This window comes from Puma concolor, chromosome C2 (genome assembly GCF_028749965.1).
Source record: "Puma concolor isolate L17-30 chromosome C2, mPumCon1.1.hap2, whole genome shotgun sequence".
Classification (NCBI taxonomy): domain Eukaryota; kingdom Metazoa; phylum Chordata; class Mammalia; order Carnivora; family Felidae; genus Puma; species Puma concolor.
This window is the reverse complement of record NC_141675.1, coordinates 91,764,957-91,784,730: the sequence shown is the minus strand read 5'-3', so window position 1 is coordinate 91,784,730 and position 19,774 is coordinate 91,764,957. Positions and strand designations below refer to the sequence as shown.

The following is a 19,774-nucleotide window of genomic DNA, read 5'->3' as shown; positions in this document are numbered from 1 at the left end:
AACTACTGATAGCCTACTGCTGACAGGAAACCTCACCAATAACATCAACAGTCAATTAACACTTACTTTGTACGTTATGTATTACATACTGTATTCTTACAATAAAGTAAACTGGAGAAAAGAAAATGTTATTAAGAAAATCATAAGAAAGAGAAAATATATTTACAATATTGTACTCAATTTATCAAAAAAGATCTGCGTTACAAGTAGACCTGCAGAGTTCAAGCCCCTGTTGTTCAAGGTCAACTGTACTTTAACATACTCAGAACTCACCTTTTGAAAGCAGTTTTCTGAATTTCTGTGTTGCTGAAAGCTGTTGCTCTGGGCTATTGGAAAATATCATTTCAATCATGTCAGAAGTAATTACACCACCCTGGAAACACAAAAAAGCAAAAATGATAAAATTTTAACTCTAAATCAAAGGAAAACAAAGACAGTATAAACTGTGGCCAACATTAAGTTAATCATATTTATCTAGAAAAGTTACACAAAGGTAGGATAATCTTTACATGTAGAAATGTCTGAAATGATCAATGATATGACAAAGCCAAATATTTTGTCTATCATTAAGGAGCTCATGGGGCAACCTGAGTGGCTCAGGTTGTGATCTCCCAGTTGTGGGATCAAGCCCTACGTGGGTTCCACACTCAGCTCTCTCCCTCTCCCTGCCCCTCCCCCATCTCTAAATAAATAAATAAATAAATAAATAAATAAATAAATAAATAAATAAATATTGTGAAAAAAGAAGCTCATGACAATAAGAAAATAATCTTATGAGTAAATACTAGGAGAAGGCGTTTATTATTCTTCCTCTCCTTGTTCATCACATGGTTGGTTGTTCCTTGTCTTTCAGACAAATTTGTTAAATTCTAAAAGAAAGCTTTTCATGGTCTCCAACTCTAAAGGAACTGCTCCATCTCTATCACTCTATTTTAATTCTATGCCAACCCTTTTCACTATCAGGTATTTTTCTCAGTTATGTGTTTACTGCCCAGATTCCTCCAGTATAGCAGATTTGTGAAAACCAAAGACCCTGTCCATCTTACTGTTCTATCACCGAAGGCTGGCATATAGAAGATGCTCAATAAATATTTATGGAGTATAGAATAATCCTGTGTAATTCACAGATTCTAGCTGCTACCAAATTCAACAGCTGACTCAAATTTACTTAAAATTTCTATTTTCTTTATTAAAACTTTTCAGTTTTCCATTATTTTCTTGCTTTCTTAGAACTTTTCCATTTTTTACTATAACCCATCCCCAATATTAGCAGTTAACCTACTTCTTAGGGTCACCTGTCAGAATGAAATAAAATTCCTGTCATTTCATGAAATATTAGAGTCAACAAGATGAACTGTGAAGAAAGCTGCACTGAGTTGTCAATGATAGCTGGTTGGGAAACAGCACTTGGGTAACAGTGCTTACCAACAGCACTGGTTGGTAAACAGCACTTTACCAAACACCTGGGAAATCCCAACTGGGAGAATGAAGCATTCTGCTCTTAACAGTCAGAAAAGTAACTACTTTGAAACTTACAAAACTGATACCTGAATAAACAAAGGTATCTATATGATTCTGTTATGAATGTCTGGATACACTTGGATATACACATTCATATTCTCTCTCTCTCTCTCTCTCTCTCTCTCTCTCTCTCTCTCTCACACACACACACACACACACACACACACGTTTTCTTCCCTCTTATTCCCTAATGTAAGATGTATTGACTTTACATTCATGGTATTTAAGTACTGTTAATTTTATATCCCAGCATTTAAGTAACAGGATATCAAGGAGAGAACTGAACATCACTCAAAGACTTTGCATCTTCTTCCGGGGAGGTTAGTACATTTTTACTTGCACAAACAATAACTATATCATGTCACATGGAGGTATAACTTTGTTATTTATCTGAGTCTCAGTATGGTTTAAGGAGTTGTGTATACATGCCAAGTTGCCAAGGAAAGTACTAGGATAGTTAATTTTATGTGTCAATTTGGTTAGGTTATAGTAGCCAGTTGTCTGAACACACATTAATCTAGATATTGCTGTAAGAATAATTTTTAGATGTGATTAACATTTAAACTAGTATAATCAAGTAAAGCACATTACTCTCTAAAATGTGAGTTGGCCTCAATCAGTCAGTTGAAGAAGGTCTTAAGAGCAAAGACCGGTTTCCTGAAGAAACTTAAGCCTCAAAACTACATCAACACTTACCTGAATTTCCAGCCTACTGACTTGCCCTACGGATTTTGGACTTACTAGCTCCAACAATTACATGAGCCAATTCCTTAAAATCAACCAATCAATCTCCTACAGGTTGTTTCCTCTATAGAATCTTAGTATTATAATCCATGAAATACTTCATATTAATATCCACTTAAAAAAATGGACAGTTTGACTTTCTGAAGGGCCTAGAAGAATTCACCACAAAATCAGTGTTGGTTGGGGCACCTGGGTGGCTCAGTCGGTTAAGCATCCAACTTCGGCTCAGGTCATGATCTTGCGGTTCGTGAGTTCAAGCCCCGCGTCAGGCTCTGTGCTGACAGCTCAGAGCCTGGAGCCTGTTTCAGATTCTGTGTCTCCCTCTCTCTCTCTGACCCTCCCGTTCACGTTCTGTCTCTCTCTGTCTCAAAAATAAATAAACGTTAAAAAAAAATTTTTTTTAAATCATAGTGTTGGCTACAATGTCTATCTACATAGATTCCAAAATTATTTAAACAGCTCTAATTAAAAAAAAAAAAAAAAAAAAAAACGGACCATAAAAACTAGAGATCTATGAAGTAGAAAAATATATATAGGATACTGTGCAGAATATGTCACAATTTGCTTAAAAGGGGAGGAGGAAGAAAACTTATTTTCTCAAGAAGAATAAGAATCCAGTAACAGTGGTTGCAAATGAAGAAAGAAATTGGGTCACTGAGGTAGAAGAAAGATTTTTTTTTTGAAAACTACATATGATCTATTAAAACATACTGATTAATGAGAAATCTATACAGGTATCCATATAAACAAAGCATAATTTTTAGATCCTCATGTAAACGTCAAGAAAGTTATAAAACAGGTTGTAATAGAAAAGCCAACAGCTGTGATATGGAACCAATTTTTAAAATCATATAAACGTGCCCAATTTGATAACTGAAATGAATAACAAACTGGGATTTTCTTTAAAGTAGCCCTTGTTATTCAACTTTTAAGGAATAATTTTACAATTATCTTTTTAAGTTTTAAAAGCTGAATTAATCTTCACAATTTAGTTAATTCAGTTTAACTGTATATTATTCAAACTATAAAAAACATCTAATGAACCAGGATATTAAGTATATGGCCTCTTTTCAAAAATGAAATGCCAAGTAATTTCTGTAGCCATTTACTAACCGCTTTTTAAAAAACCCAAATAGAAAGCTAAGCCTCATATCTTCAGAAACATACTAAAAAGAGTTTCTTTCATGATCTTACTTACTGGTGCCATCTCCATGTTATTAATCTGAGCCTCATGGAAGCCTCCATCTGACATAACTTCTTCTTCTGTTTCTTCCTCTGCTGTAGCAACATTTCTTCGCTTGAATAACTAAAAAATAAAAAATCATTACCAAGTATTCTAATACAAAGGAGTTAAACATCAAAAAACTAGGCTCCCCACTTAAAAGGCAATAAGGAAAAGATGGAGCTTTTTGAAAATCATTTTAAAAATTCTAAAGGTTGTGCCACCTTCAACTTTCATGATGAGGAACTAGTTCAGAATTCTCCAGTCTTATAATCTAATGCAATTAACAATCACAATATGCTGTTACCAACACCTGATGTGGTAAAACTTACTAAGAGAAGCCTAACACTGCACGACATATAAAAAGAGTAACGGTGAAAAAGGAGTCGAGGCATGCTTGGCCATTCCCCTTTCCTTTACGTGAAGTTGGTAACACTATAGTCTTACCAATACATCGTGGGAAATGATAACAATGATGTCAGAATGGCTTAATACTTCCCTCCTAAACCTCAAAAATAATGGACTGAGACTTCACAACCTTTCTAACCCGTCCAACAACCAGTGATGACATGTGACTACTACCTGAACACTAACTTTAAATCGTCAATTTGTGTAGGCCAAGAATATTTCTACCTAAAGGGAGCCACTAAGGTGTCTCATTGTATCTTTTTTTTTTTTAATGTTATTTTTGAGAGAGAGAGACAGACAGAGCACAAGCGGGGGAGGGGTAGAGAGAGAGAGGAGGAGACACAGACTCAGAAGCAGGCTCCAGGCTCTAAGCTGTCAGCCCAGAGCCCAATATGGGGCCCAAACTCACGAACCGTGAGATCATGACCTGAGCCGAAGTCAGACATTCAACTGACTGAGCCACCCAGGCGCCCCTCCGTTATATCTTCAATAGTCCCAGGCAGTTCACTTGTTCATCAAACCATGACGGAGGACCAATAACTTATCCTCTCACCCTATGCAACCCTGTCTAAAAGCAGACAAATGCATAAAATAACAGGTTTCGGCCAATGGATAAGAGGCAGACCAGGCATTGATCCTTCAGAAAAGAAAAGAAGTAAGATTGGCCCTATGACTGCCTCAGATTATTACCTATACAGAGTTTTCAGGCTGCAGCACAGGGAAGACAACACCCAAACAGGGCCTACAGGCTCACTCAGTTGAGCAGACAGAGTTTAGAAATGAGGAGGCCAAGACAACTAGAATCCACAGGCAGAGTAATAAACAGATCAATATAGAGAGAATTCTAAAAATCTGCAGAAAGTTCCCCATGAGTCTTTAGCTTCCTGCTAATAAGCACAGGTGTGTAAGGAAAAGCTGGGAAAGGAATCACCCCCAACAAACATGCAGAACAATTTTGACAGTTATATCAGTCAAGAGATATTCATGTTTCAACCAGATAGAAAAGACTTAGGGTACCTGGGAGGCTCAACTGGTTAAGCATCGACTCTTGATTTCGGCGCAGGTTGTGGTCTCACAGTTTGTGGGATCAAGCCACATGTCAGGCATACGCTGACAGCAGAGCCTGCTTGGGGTTCTCTCTCCCTTTCTCTCTGCCCCCTCCCTCAAAATAATAAACTTAAAAAAAACACACACACACAGAAAACACTTCCTAACATATAAAGGGCATTTAGTACAACACTCAGAAGGAAATGGACCCAGCACTAAAGCTAAATTAGCCCCTGGATTAAAGGCATATTGGGGCACCTGGGTGGCGCAGTCGGTTAAGCGTCCGACTTCAGCTAGGTCACGATCTCGCGGTCCGTGAGTTCGAGCCCCGCGTCAGGCTCTGGACTGATGGCTCAGAGCCTGGAGCCTGTTTCCGATTCTGTGTCTCCCTCTCTCTCTGCCCCTCCCCCGTTCATGCTCTGTCTCTCTCTGTCCCAAAAATAAATAAACGTTGAAAAAAAAAATTTAATAAAAAAAATTAAAAAATAAAAAAAAATAAAGGCATATTAAAGTTCCAGCCCAATGAAACGTAAAAACAAATGTTACAAGTAATTTACTAAACCCAATGACAAATTCAGAACTATATGTATTTAAAGATACAAGAACTCCAACAACAAGCAAGATAAAATTCACAATTCTTAGAATTCAATTGGAAACTACGAAGCGCTAAAAAGAAGAGAGAAAAATTAATCAAAATCACCTAGAAATGACAAAAACGGCAAAATGGAAAAGAGCATTATAAATGTTGTTATATATTCCACATATTTGAAAGGTAAAAGTACAGCCATGAGGAGAGGAAGAGATGAACAAAAAGGCTAAGCAAATAACCTAGACATGAAAAATAAAATTTTTCAGATGAAAAGCACACTGGATAGCATTAACAGCCAATTACATATTGCAGAAGAAAAAATTAGTGAATTTAAGGACATAGCAATATAAACACTCCAAAATAAAAGAGATGGAAAAAAGACTGAAAAAACTGTACAAAATATAAGTCAGTTGTGGGACATCAAGTGGCCTAACACACATGCACTGGAGTTCTAAGATTGGGGTAGGGGAATATATTTGGAAAATGGCCAAAAAAAATTTTTTTTTAAATTTCAAGTTTTTATTTAAATTCCAGTTAGTTAACATTATAGTATATTAGTTTCAGGAATAGAATTTAGTGATTCATCACTTACATATAACACCCAGTGCTCATCAAAACTGCCTTCCTTAAAACCCATCACCCATTTAATCCATCTCCCCCCACAACCTCCCTTCCAGCAATTCTCACTCTGTTCCCTATGTTTAAGAGTCTGTTTGATGGTTTGCCTCTTTTTCCCTCCTACGTTCATCTGTTTCATTTCTTAAATGCCACATGAGTGAAATCATACAGTATTTGTCTATGACTTATTTTGCTTAGAATAATACACTCTAGCTCCATCCACTTCATTACAAATAGTACGACTTCATCTTTTTTATTGCTGAGTAGTATTCCATTGTACATATACACCACATCTTCTTTATCCATTCATCAGTCAATAGACATTTGGACTCTTTCCATAATTTGGAATTCATTCATGTTTTCTGTCCATTTCTTAACTGGATTATTTGACTTTTGGGTGTTCAGTTGTATAAGTTCTTTACAGAGTTTGGATTACTAACCCTTTATCAGATATGTCATTTGCAAATATCTTCTCCCATTCTGAAGGCTGCCTTTTAGTTTTGTTTCCTTTGCTGTGCAGAAGCTTTTACCTTGATAAAGTCCAAATAGTTCATTTCTGCTTTTGTTTCCCTTGCCTCCAGAGACATGTCAAGTAAGAAGCTGCTATGGCTGATGTCAGAGAGGTTGTTGCCTGTGTTCTCCTCCAGGAATTTGATGGTGTCCTGTCTCACATTTAGCTCACTCATCCATTTTGAATTTATTTTTGTGCATTGCCTAAGAAAGTGGTCCAGTTTCATTCTTCTGCTTGTCACTGTCCAGTTTTCCCAACACCATCTGTTGAAGAGACTATCTTTTTTCTATTGGATATTCTTTCCTGCTTTGTCAAAGATTAGTTGACCATGTAGTTGTGGGTCCATTTCTGGGTTTTCTATTCTGTTCCATTGATCTATATTTATATTTTTGTGCCAGTACCATACAATCTTGATCACTACAGCTTTGTAATATAACTTGTAGTCCAGAACTATGATGCCTCCAACTTTGCTTTTCTTTTTCAAGAGTGCTTTGGCTATTCAGTGTCTTTTTTGTTCTACAGTTTTCAGAGTACAGATCTTTTACCTCTTTGGCGGGTTTATTCCTACGTATCTTGTAATTCGGGTGCAACTGTAAATGGGATCAATTCCTTGATTCTCTTCCTGCTGCTTCATTATTGGTATATAGAAATGCAACAGATCACTGTATGTTGTTTGCACCCTGTGACTTTACTGAATTCATATATTAGTTCTAGCAATTTTCTGGTAGAGTCTTTTGGGTTTTCTACATAGAGTATCATCTCATCCGCAAATAGTTATAAAGTCTGACTTTTTCCCTGCTGATTTGAATGCCTTTTATTTCCTTTTGCTGATTGTTGAGGCTAGGACCTCTAGTACTATGTTAAATAACAGTGGTAAGAGTGGACATCCCTTTCTTGTTCCTGAACACAGAGGAAAAGCTCTCATTTTTTCTCCATTGAGGACGATAGTAGCTGTGGGTCTTTTGTATACAGCCTTTATGATGCTGAGGTATGCTCCCTCTATCCCTATTTTGTTGAGGGTTTTTATCAAGAAAGGATGCTGTACTTTGTCAAATGCTTTCCCTGCATCTACTGAGAGGATCATGTATTTCTTATCTTCTTTAATAATGTGGAGTATTACACTGATTCATTGAGAATATTAAATCATCCTTATTGCCCAAGGATAAATCCCACTTGATTGTGGTGAATGATTCTTATAATGTACTGTTGGATTTGATTTGCTAGTATTTTATTGAGAATTTTTACATCCATGTTCAGCAGGGATACTGGACTGTAATTGTCTTTTTTAGTGGGATCTTTGGTTTTGGAATCAAGGTAATGCTGGCCTCACAGAATGAGTATGGAAGTTTTCCTTCCATTTCTATTTTTTGGAACAGTTTGAGAAGAACTGGTATTAACTCTCCTTTAAATGTTTGATAGAATTCCCCTGGGAAGCCATCTGGCCCTGGACTTCTGTTTATTAGGATATTTTTGATTACTGATTCAATTTCTTTGCTGGTTATCTGTTCATGTTTTCTATTGTTCCTGTTTCAGTTCTGGTAGTTTACATGTTTCTAGGAATTTATCCATTTCTTTTGCATCGCCCAATTTGTTGGCATATAGTTTTTCATAATATTCTCTTATAAGTGTTTTTATTTGTGGTATTGGTTGTGGATCTCCTCTTTCCTTCATGATTTTATTTGGGTCCTTTCTCTTTTCTTTTTGACAAGTCTGGCTAGGTGATTATCAATTTTATTAATTTTTTCAAAGAACCAGCTCCTGGTTTCGCTGATTTGTTCCACTGTTTTTTGTTGTTGTTGTTATTATTTCTGTATCATTTATTTCTGCTCTAATATTTATTATTTCCCTTCTTCTGCTGGCTTTAGGCTTCATTTGTTGTTCTTTTTCTAGCTCCTTTAGGTATAAGGTTGGGTTGTATATTAGAGATTTTTCTTGCTTCTTGAGGTAGGCTGGTATTGCATATACTTCGCTCTTGTGACCCCTTTTGCTGCATTTCAAAGGATTTGGACTGTCATGTTTTCGTTTTCATTTGTTTCCTGTATTTATTTCTTTAATTTCCTGGCTGATCCATTCATTCTTTAGTAAGATGTTATTTTTTTTAAAGTTCATTTATTTTGAGAGAATGTGTGTGTGTGTGTGTGTGTGTGTGTGTGTGAGAGAGAGAGAGAGAGAGAGAGAGAGAGAGAGAGAGAGAGAAAAGAGAGAAAGAGAGAGAAAAAGAGAGGGAGAGAGAGAGCATACAGGGGAGAAGCAGAGAGAACCCCAAGCAGTCTCCATACTGTCAGCACACTCCGACACAGGGCTCTAACTTGAACCATGAATTCATGACCTGAGCTGAAACCAAGAGTCAAACACTTAACCAACTGAGCCACCCAGGTGCCCCAAGTAGAATGACGAACCTCCAAGTAGAATGCCACCCAGTGCCTCCAAGTAAACAGATTTAACCTCCATGTATTTGTGGTCTTTCAACATTTTTTCTTGTGGCTGACTTCAAGTTTCATAGCATTGTGGTCTGAAATATACATGGTATGATCTCAACCTTTCTGCACTTGTTGAGGCCTGGTATGTGACCTAGTATGTGATCTCTTCTAGAGAATGTCCCATGTGCACTCAAAAAGAATGTGTACTATGCTGCTTTAGAAAAAAATATTCTAGATATATCTGTTAAGTCCATTTGGTCCGGTGTGTCATTCAAAGCCATTGTTTCCTTGTTGCTTTTCTTCTTAGATGATCTGTCCATTGCTGTAAGTGTGGTGTTAAAGTCCCCTACTATTATTGTATAATAATAGTTGATATATGTTGTTATTATGATATAGTGCCTCCCCCCTTCATTTCTTGTTGCAGTCTTTGTTTTAAAACCTAGTTTGTCTGATATAAGTATTGCTATTCTGGCTTTCTTTTTGATGTCCACTTGCATGATAAATGCGTCTCCATCCTCTCACTTTCAATGTGGAGGTGTCCAGGTCTAAAATGAATTTCTTCTGGGGCACCTGGGTGGCTCAGTCGGTTGAGTGCCCAACTTTGGCTCAGGTCATGATCTCGCAGTCTGTGAGTTCGAGCCCTGCGTCAGGCTCTGTGCTGACAGCTCAGAGCCTGGAGCCTGCTTCTGATTCTGTGTCTCCCTCTCTCTCTGTCCCCCCACCCCCCCCACCACCCCCCCACTCATGTTCTGTCTCTCTCTCTCTCTCTGTCAAAAATAAACATTTAAAAAAATTTTTTTTAATAAAAAATAAAATGAATCTCTTGTGGAACACCTGGGTGGCTCACTTGGTTAAGCGTCTGACTTCGGCTCAGGTCATGATCTCATGGTTCGTGAATTCAAGCCCCACGTCGGGGTCTGTGCTGACAGCTCAGAGCCTGGAGCCTGCTTCTGATTCTGTGTCTCCCTCTCTCTCTGCCCCTCCCCCGCTTTCTCTCTCTCTCTCTCTCTCCAAATTAAACATTAAAAAAATATATTTTTTAATGAGTCTCTTGTAGGCAGCATACAGATGGTTTTTATCCATTCTGACACCCGATGTCTTTTGATTGGAGCATTTAGTCCATTTACATTCAGAGTAATTACTGACAGATACAAACTTAGTGGCATTTTATTACTTGTTTTGTTGTTGTTTCTGCAGATGTTTTCTGTTCCTTTCTAGTCTCTGTCACTTTGGTCTTTCTTTCCCATTTAAAGAGTCCCCTGTCATCTTGTGGGGCTAGTTTTGTGGTTACAAACTCCTTTAGTTTTTGTCTGGGAAACTCTTCTACTTCTATTCTGAATGAGAGCCTTGCTGGACAGAGTATTCTTGGCTGCATATTTTTCCTATTCAGTATGCTGAATATATCATGCCACACTCCCTTCTTGCCTGTCAAGTTTCTGTGGAGAGATCTGATGTTACCATTGTCTTCCCTTCTAAATTAGGGACTTCTTCTGTCTTACTGCTTTTAAGGTTTTTTTTTTTCTTTATATTTTGCAAATTTAACTACAATATGTCCTGGTGTTGGCCCACTTTTGTTGATTTTGATGGGAGGTGTCTGTGCCTCCTGGACTTGGATGTCTGTTTCCTTCCCCATATTAGTTTTCAGCTATAGTTTCCTCAAATAAACCTTCTGCCCCCTTTTCCCTCTCTTCTTCTGCTGGGATTCCCATGATACAAATGTTATTACGGTTTATGGAGTCACTTCATTCCCTAGGTCTGCATTCATGATCTAGTATTTTTCTTTCCCTCTTTTCATCTTCATTATTTTCCATAATTTTATCTTCTGTGTCACTTATTCACGCCTCTGCTTCTTCCTTTCTTGTGGTCATTATATCCATTTGTTTTCAAATCTTGGTTATTATATTTTTCATTTCAGCGTGACTAGTTTTTTAGTCTTTTATCTCTGTGGTAAGGGATTCCTTGGTGTTGTCTAAGCTTTTCTCAAGCCCAGAGTATATCCTTATTATTGTTGCCTTACATTCTGGTTCAGGAATATTACTTAATAACCTTTTCAATTAGATCCCTGGCCATGACTTTTACTTGCTCTTTCTTTTGGTATGAATTCCTACATCTTGGTATTTTGTCTAGGTCTCTGTGTTCTCTGTGTTGGGAAAGCCTGTTATGTTTCCTGCTACTAAGAGTAATGGCTTTATAAAGAAGAGGTCATATACTGTCCAAGGCCTAGTGCTTCAGAAGTGTCGGTACCTGGGTGGTTCAGTTGGTTAAGCATTCAACTTTGGCTCAGGTCATGATCTCGCAGTTTGTGAGTTTGAGCCCCACATCAGGCTCTGTGCTAACAGCTCAGAGCCTGGAGCCTGGTTCAGATTCTGTGTCTTCCCCTCTCTCTCTGTCCCTCCCCCGCTTGCACTTTCTCTCCCTCTCTCTCTCAAAAATAAACAAAATTAATAAAATTTTAAAAAGAAGTGACTCAAAAAAGTAAAATAAAATAAAATAAAATAAAATAAAATAAAATAAAATAAAATAAAATAAAATAAAATGACTCTGGTATATGCTGTGTGCACTCTCCTGCTATGTTTGACTGCTCTTTCCCTCAGGTCAGTCCTCTGTAGAGTTTCTCCTTTCCTGCAGTGAGCAGTGGGGATTATCTGAACATTGGCCAGAGTATGGTGAGTTTTAACTAGGTGTGCTCTGGTCTGCTTGTTAAAAGAGACTTGATGGTACTTCCACTAGAGCTGAAACTTCACAGAACTCATGGTCAAAAGACAGGGAGTGCGCAAGGGCCTGTGCTGGTCTTCTGGGGGAGGGGCCCGCTGCTCTAGTTCTCAAGTACAACTGCCTTAGTAAAGCTCCACCTGCAGAGGGCAGGAGACCAGGGCCTAGTGTAACAAATGTAAGCCACCCCGGTTGGCGCTGTGCTGCTTACTGACATTAGTTTATACTAAGGGGTAAGGGAGGAAAATTATTTCAGCCAGCCACCTAGTCACCAGAGAGGGGAACTCACATCCCACCACCACAAAGCCCTCCCAGAAGAGCAATTTCCCCTGGTGTATCCCAGGCATCCCTTAGCTCACTACCTTCACCCTGTGTCCTAGCCATCTGGCCACCCAGCAGTACATTGCACCTTGGGGTCTATCCCAAGCAGGCCCGCTGAGTTTTCAAACTCCAAACTTTACGGACCTGGCATGACATGAAGCTGTGCCGGTCCTTCTGAGGGAGGGTCTCGCTGCACTGAGACTGGTGCAGGTTTGTCCCTGGAGGGCAGCTGCACCAAAGCACAGAGGCATGGAGTTTGGAGTAAAGTGCAGCAGAGAGCCAGTGTCCAGGTTAGCCACCTTCAGCTGGTGTCTCTGTGCCTATACTGAGGGAAATGGTGCCCACCGGCTCTTTTCTCCCCAAAGAGGCAATGCCATCTCTCCCAGACGCACTCCAAGAAGGGGAACCGTCTCTCAGTGAGTCCCAGGGGACTCTAAATATTAACAATGAACAGTTGAAAACAGTTGAAATTCAAAAGATATCATTTACAGTAGCATTGAAACTATGAAATACTTAGGGAAAAATCTGACAAAAAAACTACAATCCCTGAGAGAAATTTTAGACCTAAATAAACAGGAGATACAGTCCTTATGAGTCAGAAGACTCATTGTTACGATAGGAATTCTCCCCCAGCTGATCTACACATCTAACAAAATCACAATCAAATCCCCAGAGCAGGCTTTTGTGCACAAACTGACAAGCTGATTCTGAAGTTCATATAAAAATGCAAAGGAGGGGCGCCTGGGTGGCGCAGTCGGTTAAGTGTCCGACTTCAGCCAGGTCACGATCTCGCGCTCTGTGAGTTCGAGCCCCGCGTCAGGCTCTGGGCTGATGGCTCGGAGCCTGGAGCCTGTTTCCGATTCTGTGTCTCCCTCTCTCTCTGCCCCTCCCCCGTTCATGCTCTGTCTCTCTCTGTCCCAAAAATAATAAACATTAAAAATAAATAAATAAATAAATAAATAAATAAATAAATAAAATGCCTAATATATTAAAAAAAAAAAAAAAAAAAAATGCAAAGGACCTATAATAGCCAGAACAATTTTTGGAAAGAACAAGGTTAGAGAGCTAGTAATATGATTTCAAGACTCATTACAAAAGCTACAGTAATCAAGACAGTGTGGTAAATAAGACAGATAAATAAACCAATGGGAACAAAATAGAAGTTCAGAAGCCAGATCCACACAGAGATGGTCAATTGAATGTAAATGGTTTCAAGGCAATCAGTGAAGTAAAACAATCTTTTCAAAAAATGACACCTGAACAACTGGAAATCCATATGTTTAAAAAAAAAAAAGGCTCCTTTCCTCTTATTTCACATTATATACAAAAATTAAATGTGAATTATCATAGACCTAAATTTAAACTATAACAAAACTTCTTAAAGAAAACATACAAGAAAATCTTAAGTGACCATGGGTTTGGCAAAGATTCTTAGATCTGACACACAAAAGCATAATCCATTAAAGAAAAAAACATACATGGAATTCCAAAATCAAAACCTTTGGTCTTCAAACAGCACTTCTGAAAACAAAAAGGCAAGCCATCAGCTGGGAGAAAATATTTACAAAACATATCCAACAAAAGACTTGCATCCAGAAAACAACTCAATTAAAATACTAAGCAGACTTTAAAAATAAAACTAAACAGACTTCACTACAGTAGATATACAAAGGGGCAAATGAACACATGATAACACGCTCTCAACTTCCGTCATTAGGGAAGTGCATAATAAAACCATAATGGCATACTACTATGCACACCTTAGAATAGATAAAATGAAAAAGACTGACCATACCAAATGCTCAGAAGGATGTGGAGCCAATGAAACTCTCATATGCTGCTGATGTGAAGGTAAAATAGTACAACCCATTTTAGCAAACAGTTGACAGTTTAAGTACACACCTACTATACAACCCAGCCATTCTCCTCCTAGATATCTAGAGAAATGGAAATACATGTCCATAAAAAGAGCTGATCATGAATGTTCATAGCAGTTTTATTTGTAATCACCAGAAACTGGAAACAATCCAAACTGCCATTAACAGGTGAACAGATAAACCAATTGTGGCTTTATCTGTACAACAGAATGCTATTCAACAATGAAATGGAATGAACTACTGGTACAACAACATAAATGAATCTCAAAATGATTAAGCTGACTGAAAAAAGCCAGACAAAATAGAATACATATTTTTTCAGTCCATTTATGCAAAATAATCAGTGGTGACCAAAACAGATCAGAAATTGCTTGGAGATAGGTGAAGGGTGGGGAAAAGGTACTACAAAGGTATACCAGGAAAGTTGGATAGCAATAAATATGTTCACTATATTAATTACAGTGATGATTTCACATATACATATCTCAAAATTTAACAAAGTGTACACTCCACTGTATGTCAACTATACAGCCATAAAGTTGCTTTTTTAAAAACACAGAAAAACTAAACTGAAATACATCTATTTTATGTTAAACACTGTGAGTTCCTAATAATATTAAAATACAGACTTTCCTACTCTCTCTGGAGGATGCTAAGAAATCAATTCATTTTGAAAATGAAGACAGAGAAAATCCAGTTATTTCTTTTTCCTATATGACTACTAAGTCAGGAAAACCAAAACCTGCAGTTTGATCCTCTCAGATCTTGCTTTTATGATTTGTTAGGTAGGTCTGGGGCAGTAGTAAATTTATGGCTAATTAATCTCCACTACTGAGGCAAGACTCTCCTGAATACCTAATGGCCCCGTAAATGAGTTTCTCCAGTCTGGCTATAGGAACAGGAACTAGTGTCAGCACTGTGTAAGGGCCAGGCACGGTTCCCTCTAATCTTTTTGGATGGTAAGTTTCTCTTGCCTTAGTAGTCTCCTCAAGCACATATGCTGATCAGTACTCTGCTGAATATTCAAAAAAAAAACCACTTTGAAGATCTCCAGGCTTCTCTCTATAGACACAAGTCTCCCTTTTGGTATTCCCTCCTATGAATGGATGTCTTTGTCTCTCCAGACTCTCAGCTCTGTCTCCTCAATTCAGGAAAGCTTTGGCCCTTAGTTCCCTCTCCCTGTGTTGCAACCTGGAAACTCTGTTGGGCAGTAAGCTGAAGCAATGATAGGGCTCAACTCATGTTTCCCATCTCTAGAGATCACTGTCCTTCACTGGCTAATGTCTGGTGTCTTGAATTAGTGTTTCATGTATTTTGTCTGGTTATTCTTGAGTTTGCTTCAGGTAGGAGGGTAAATCTGGGCCCTGCTATTCCACTTTGGATGGAAGCAGAAGTCCTCAAAGTGCCCTTTCTAATACTCAAAATATCCCACTTTTGGCTAATGGGAACCTGTTCAAGCTATCTCCTAATTCTTTTCAACACAATTTTCAATGGTCTTAAACTTCCTTGCTCTATGTTATGAAAAAATATTACACATTTGCCTTGAATATTCCCTACCTTTAATCAAGAATCAGGTGTTTTTTCCAAGAAACCTTGTTCCTTTAAGAGAAAAATTCTCTAATGACCACAATCTCAGGGTGCTAGAGGTGCTCACTGATACAAGGTACTTCACTACTTCTAAGCCTTTCTAGGACAAAGCTGGTTTGTGTGCATGTGTTTTAAAAATAAAACACATAATGAATCCCTAATGATATCGCCAATGCAAATTTATATAACCTCTTTGATTTTATATTTCTATTCTTTCGGAAGCTAAAAGATCTAGGTTCCTAATATTAACATAATTATGTACTGTATCCATACACAAATATGCATAGTTTCAAGATCAATCCTGTATGATTACGAAAGCAGTTGATGATTTCTTTATACTCCTTTTTGTCCTTTAGATACAGCCCAACAGAAATAATTAACCATTCTGTCATATTTCCAAGTGTATTAAAGTATTTCCTCTCTGTGTGGTTTAGCCACAAGCATGACACAGAGCTAGACCCAGCTGAATCTTCTTGTTTATTTTTAAGGATTTCTTCGTTACGATTTCGTTTCACAACTACTAAAGCATTTGCAGGACTTCTAAATCAAGCCTAATCACTAAAATTACATCTATTGGCATTGCAAAATTTACATCCACAAGCAGTGTTTTTAATATGGAATGGCAGGATACTGTTACAATCTTTACTATGGGTCATGAAAACCACAACTGCTGATAAACAAGTAGCATTTGAAATAAAAACACCAAAGCGCTTACATCACAAGGATGATGACAAGATAAGACAGGAGAAATTTCCAGTTAAGGGAAGTTCTAAGACTACAGCGATACAGCAAGAACACAGGACAAACAATTCTGACTGGTGCTAGAGGTCAGAAAATGTAGAGAAGAGGTCTCCAAAGGAAAAAATATGAAAGTGATAAATTATCTGAGAAGTTTAAGCAAGTAGAAAATCAGATAAAAATAACTTAAAAGAGCTGTAAAAGAGAAGGAAAAGCAGCCAGGAATCAGAAAAAAAGCCAAGCAGGTTAAAAAAAAAAAAAAATCAGACAATTAATGCCAGGAAAAACAAATACAAAGAAAGGAAATGTAACCACGGTATACTACTCAGCTCAGCAATAAATGATACTTACATAGGATAGTATAACTGTGTTAGGAGAATAGACACAAGGGAAAAATCGTGTAAGAGCTTAAATCTTCACCTACCATAACAGAACATCAATAGATAATACTTTAAATTGATAAATAAATAGTTAAGAGGATTGAAGTGGCTTACTTGGGAATGAGACCAAGAACACTGGTGGTTTGGTTTCAAGTACTGTAGTACTATTTACCTTTTTCAACAACATGTATTACTCAGAGAAAAATAGGTTTTAAAAAAAGAAAAAACTGCCAAAACAATCATGATCTGTATGCCTTATCTACAGACTACATGTTGCCTGCACTTGTCAACCAAGTTAATTAATGGAAGTTGCCTGTCCAGAAGCTTATCAACTTGCTCACTTCACAAGATATTTCTTATAACTAGAAACATCAGGCAATCTCTATTTAAGCAGCACTAGGTTACCTATTCACTCAGAGTTAACAAGAGTCTGCTTAATTCAAATTTATAAGTACTGGCCCAGTCAGAATGATACCAACTAGCAAAATATTTTGCCAAAAATAATTTTAGTTTGGTCTGTAAGTGCCAAGTATACAGGGGTCATTTTTAAAGTGCTGTCCAGATATAACAAAAATTAAATGTTAGTCTGCTAAAAGGATAACCCTATAAAGATGCAGCAAGTTATCTTTTGTGCACTTGGCAACATCAACTCCTGTGCTACTCTCACATCTAGCTCATCAGCTGGCCTAGACCTGTGAGGTTTCCCAATAGATGACAAAGCAACTGTGGAAAGATAAACAGTACCTAAATGAGTCTGTATCTTACTGATATTTACCATTTTACAAATCAGGCATGAAACAAGTACTGTTATGGTATTAAGAATCCTGATTAGTTTTTACCAGTTGTTTCTACATTACATGGCACATAAGAAATTAAGAAATGAGGATTTTCAATACAGCAGTATTCCAAAAACTTATCACAGAAACTTATTAAAGCCATAGCAAAATTTCAGATCTCATACAATGAAGCCAATAGAATTTCAGCTACAAATATTTTTAGCCCAATATATGGGACCATACTTGCCACTTGATATATTAAGGACAGAGAGCATTTGCCTTCAGGCAGGTAAGTGAATACAAAAAATTTATTTACATAGACTTTACAATGAAGTCTAATTATATGAAATCACCCATCACCAAGAAGAGAATAATATGAACACTGTTAATGGCAGAGTATCATTACTACACCTTCAAATGGCTTTATGCCAAATATGATGCATAAGCTGGTGGCTACATTCAGACCTATACTTGGGCTCATGTACATATATTTATGTATTCATATATAGGAATATAAATATGTAACAATGCTATTATGATTTCTGAAATTTACTACCAAAATAGAAGCTAATATAAAAGTTTATTCAAAGAAAAGGTTCCACCTCAAGACACAGAGATGAATAAAGAGGTAATAAGAAACCCAGAGAAACTCATCCTTTTATGACTAAGTGGTAACTCATAACTTAATTTACTACACTTAATATAAACTTTATTATAATATTACAAACTCTCTTTGCCCAAAAATAACAGTAACAATGACACTGTTTGATTCAAACATCTACAGCCCTAACAAAAAAAAAAAAAACAACACTGAAGTTGTAATGTACTCTTAGACTTTAACTACTTGGATTTTCCATGCAGCGTTACTCAAAAAAACAGTGTATGTTGAAAACAGCTCACTGTTAACTGCAAAATATTTATGACAGATTACCATATTTCTCAGGTATGAAAGGACTGAGTCATTTATTCGCCTTTTATGGAGCTTTTGTAGTGTGGGGGTCAAATGGTCCTTCTAAGCTCAAAAATCTCTCCTTAGCAAAAAAAAAAAAAAAAAAAAAAAAAAAAAAAAAGTAACCTAGGGGCGCCTGGGTGGCTCAGTCAATTAAGCATCTGACTCTTGGTTTCACCTCAGGTCATGATCTCATGGTTTCATGAGTTCAAGCCCCACATCAGGCTCCACTGACAGTGCAGAGCCTGCTTAGGATTCTCTGTCTCCCTCTCTCTGCCCCTTCCCCACTCACGCTGTTTTGGTCTCTCTCAAAATAAATAAACTTAGGGGCGCCTGGGTGGCGCAGTCGGTTAAGCGTCCGACTTCAGCCAGGTCATGATCTCGCGGTCCGTGAGTTCGAGCCCCGCGTCAGGCTCTGGGCTGATGGCTTGGAGCCTGGAGCCTGTTTCCGATTCTGTGTCTCTCTCTCTCTCTCTGCCCCTCCCCCGTTCATGCTCTGTCTCTCTCTGTCCCAAAAATAAATAAAAAACATTGAAAAAAAAATTAAATAAATAAATAAATAAATAAATAAACAAACTTAAAAAAAAAAGTCACCTAAATGTCTTTAAATCTCTTTGCCAAAAGGGATGGGGATGGACTGTTCATTCTAAGCATTTTTAGAGGAAGGTAAAATGAGAGAGAGTCCCAAATTCTCCTGTAGATGTTCAGATGTTCTCAAGTTAAAAATGACCAAAATTAAAAAAAAAAGAAGATAAAAAATCAATGTCCTAATGAAGCCTGCAGAATTTAGGGGTAAAAAGACATATTCCTTGAGATTTCACTTTAAAATACTACATAATAAAGAAACATAAAGATAGACAGACATGAACCAAGTATGGCCTGCTACTGACAATTACTGAATCCATAGGATGATTTTATAAGGTTCACTATCTATTCTTTAATCTTCTATGTTTACAACTTTTCAAATCAAAGACTGTAATGAAAAGCAGTGTTTTATTGGTCACTTGAGAATTCATTAATATGCACATAAAATCTTAAGGAAGCTCCAACTTTAGAAAAATAAAATACACTAAAAACAAATAGGCCAAAATATTAAACAGTGGTTGTGTTGGGAATATGAGAACCTGAGAGATTTCTTTATTCTTGTATTCTACTTTTCATCACCTCCTCTCCCGGACTCCCAAAACATGTTGATTTTATGATACAGGGGATACACACACACACACACACACACACACACACACACACACACACACTCACACATCCAACACCGTCAAAACTAAAATAGAAGTGGTTTCAGGCTTAATATGTTAACATGAAGTTCTTTAAAATAAATTTAAAAGGGTAAAAGGAT

The 19,774-nt window shown here is 37.4% G+C and overlaps 1 protein-coding gene and 1 long non-coding RNA gene across 5 annotated transcripts in view; both read right to left on the bottom strand.

Annotated features, from left to right (window-relative positions):
- KPNA1 (karyopherin subunit alpha 1) overlaps positions 1-19,774 on the bottom strand; it is a 71,193-nt gene that overhangs the window by 28,596 nt on the left and 22,823 nt on the right. For all 4 annotated transcript variants that reach the window (XM_086675262.1, XM_025913952.2, XM_086675263.1 and 1 more), the window contains 2 exons: positions 3,464-3,571; positions 274-373 (listed from right to left, as the gene is read on the bottom strand). In XM_086675262.1, the coding sequence (XP_086531388.1) occupies positions 274-373; positions 3,464-3,571 (208 nt within the window). The remainder of the gene's footprint in view (positions 1-273; positions 374-3,463; positions 3,572-19,774) is intronic.
- LOC147577416 (uncharacterized) lies at positions 14,094-19,771 on the bottom strand. The gene is made up of 2 exons (XR_015240274.1): positions 18,998-19,771; positions 14,094-18,742 (listed from the first exon to the last, which is right to left on the bottom strand). It is a non-coding gene; the product is annotated as an uncharacterized LOC147577416 (long non-coding RNA).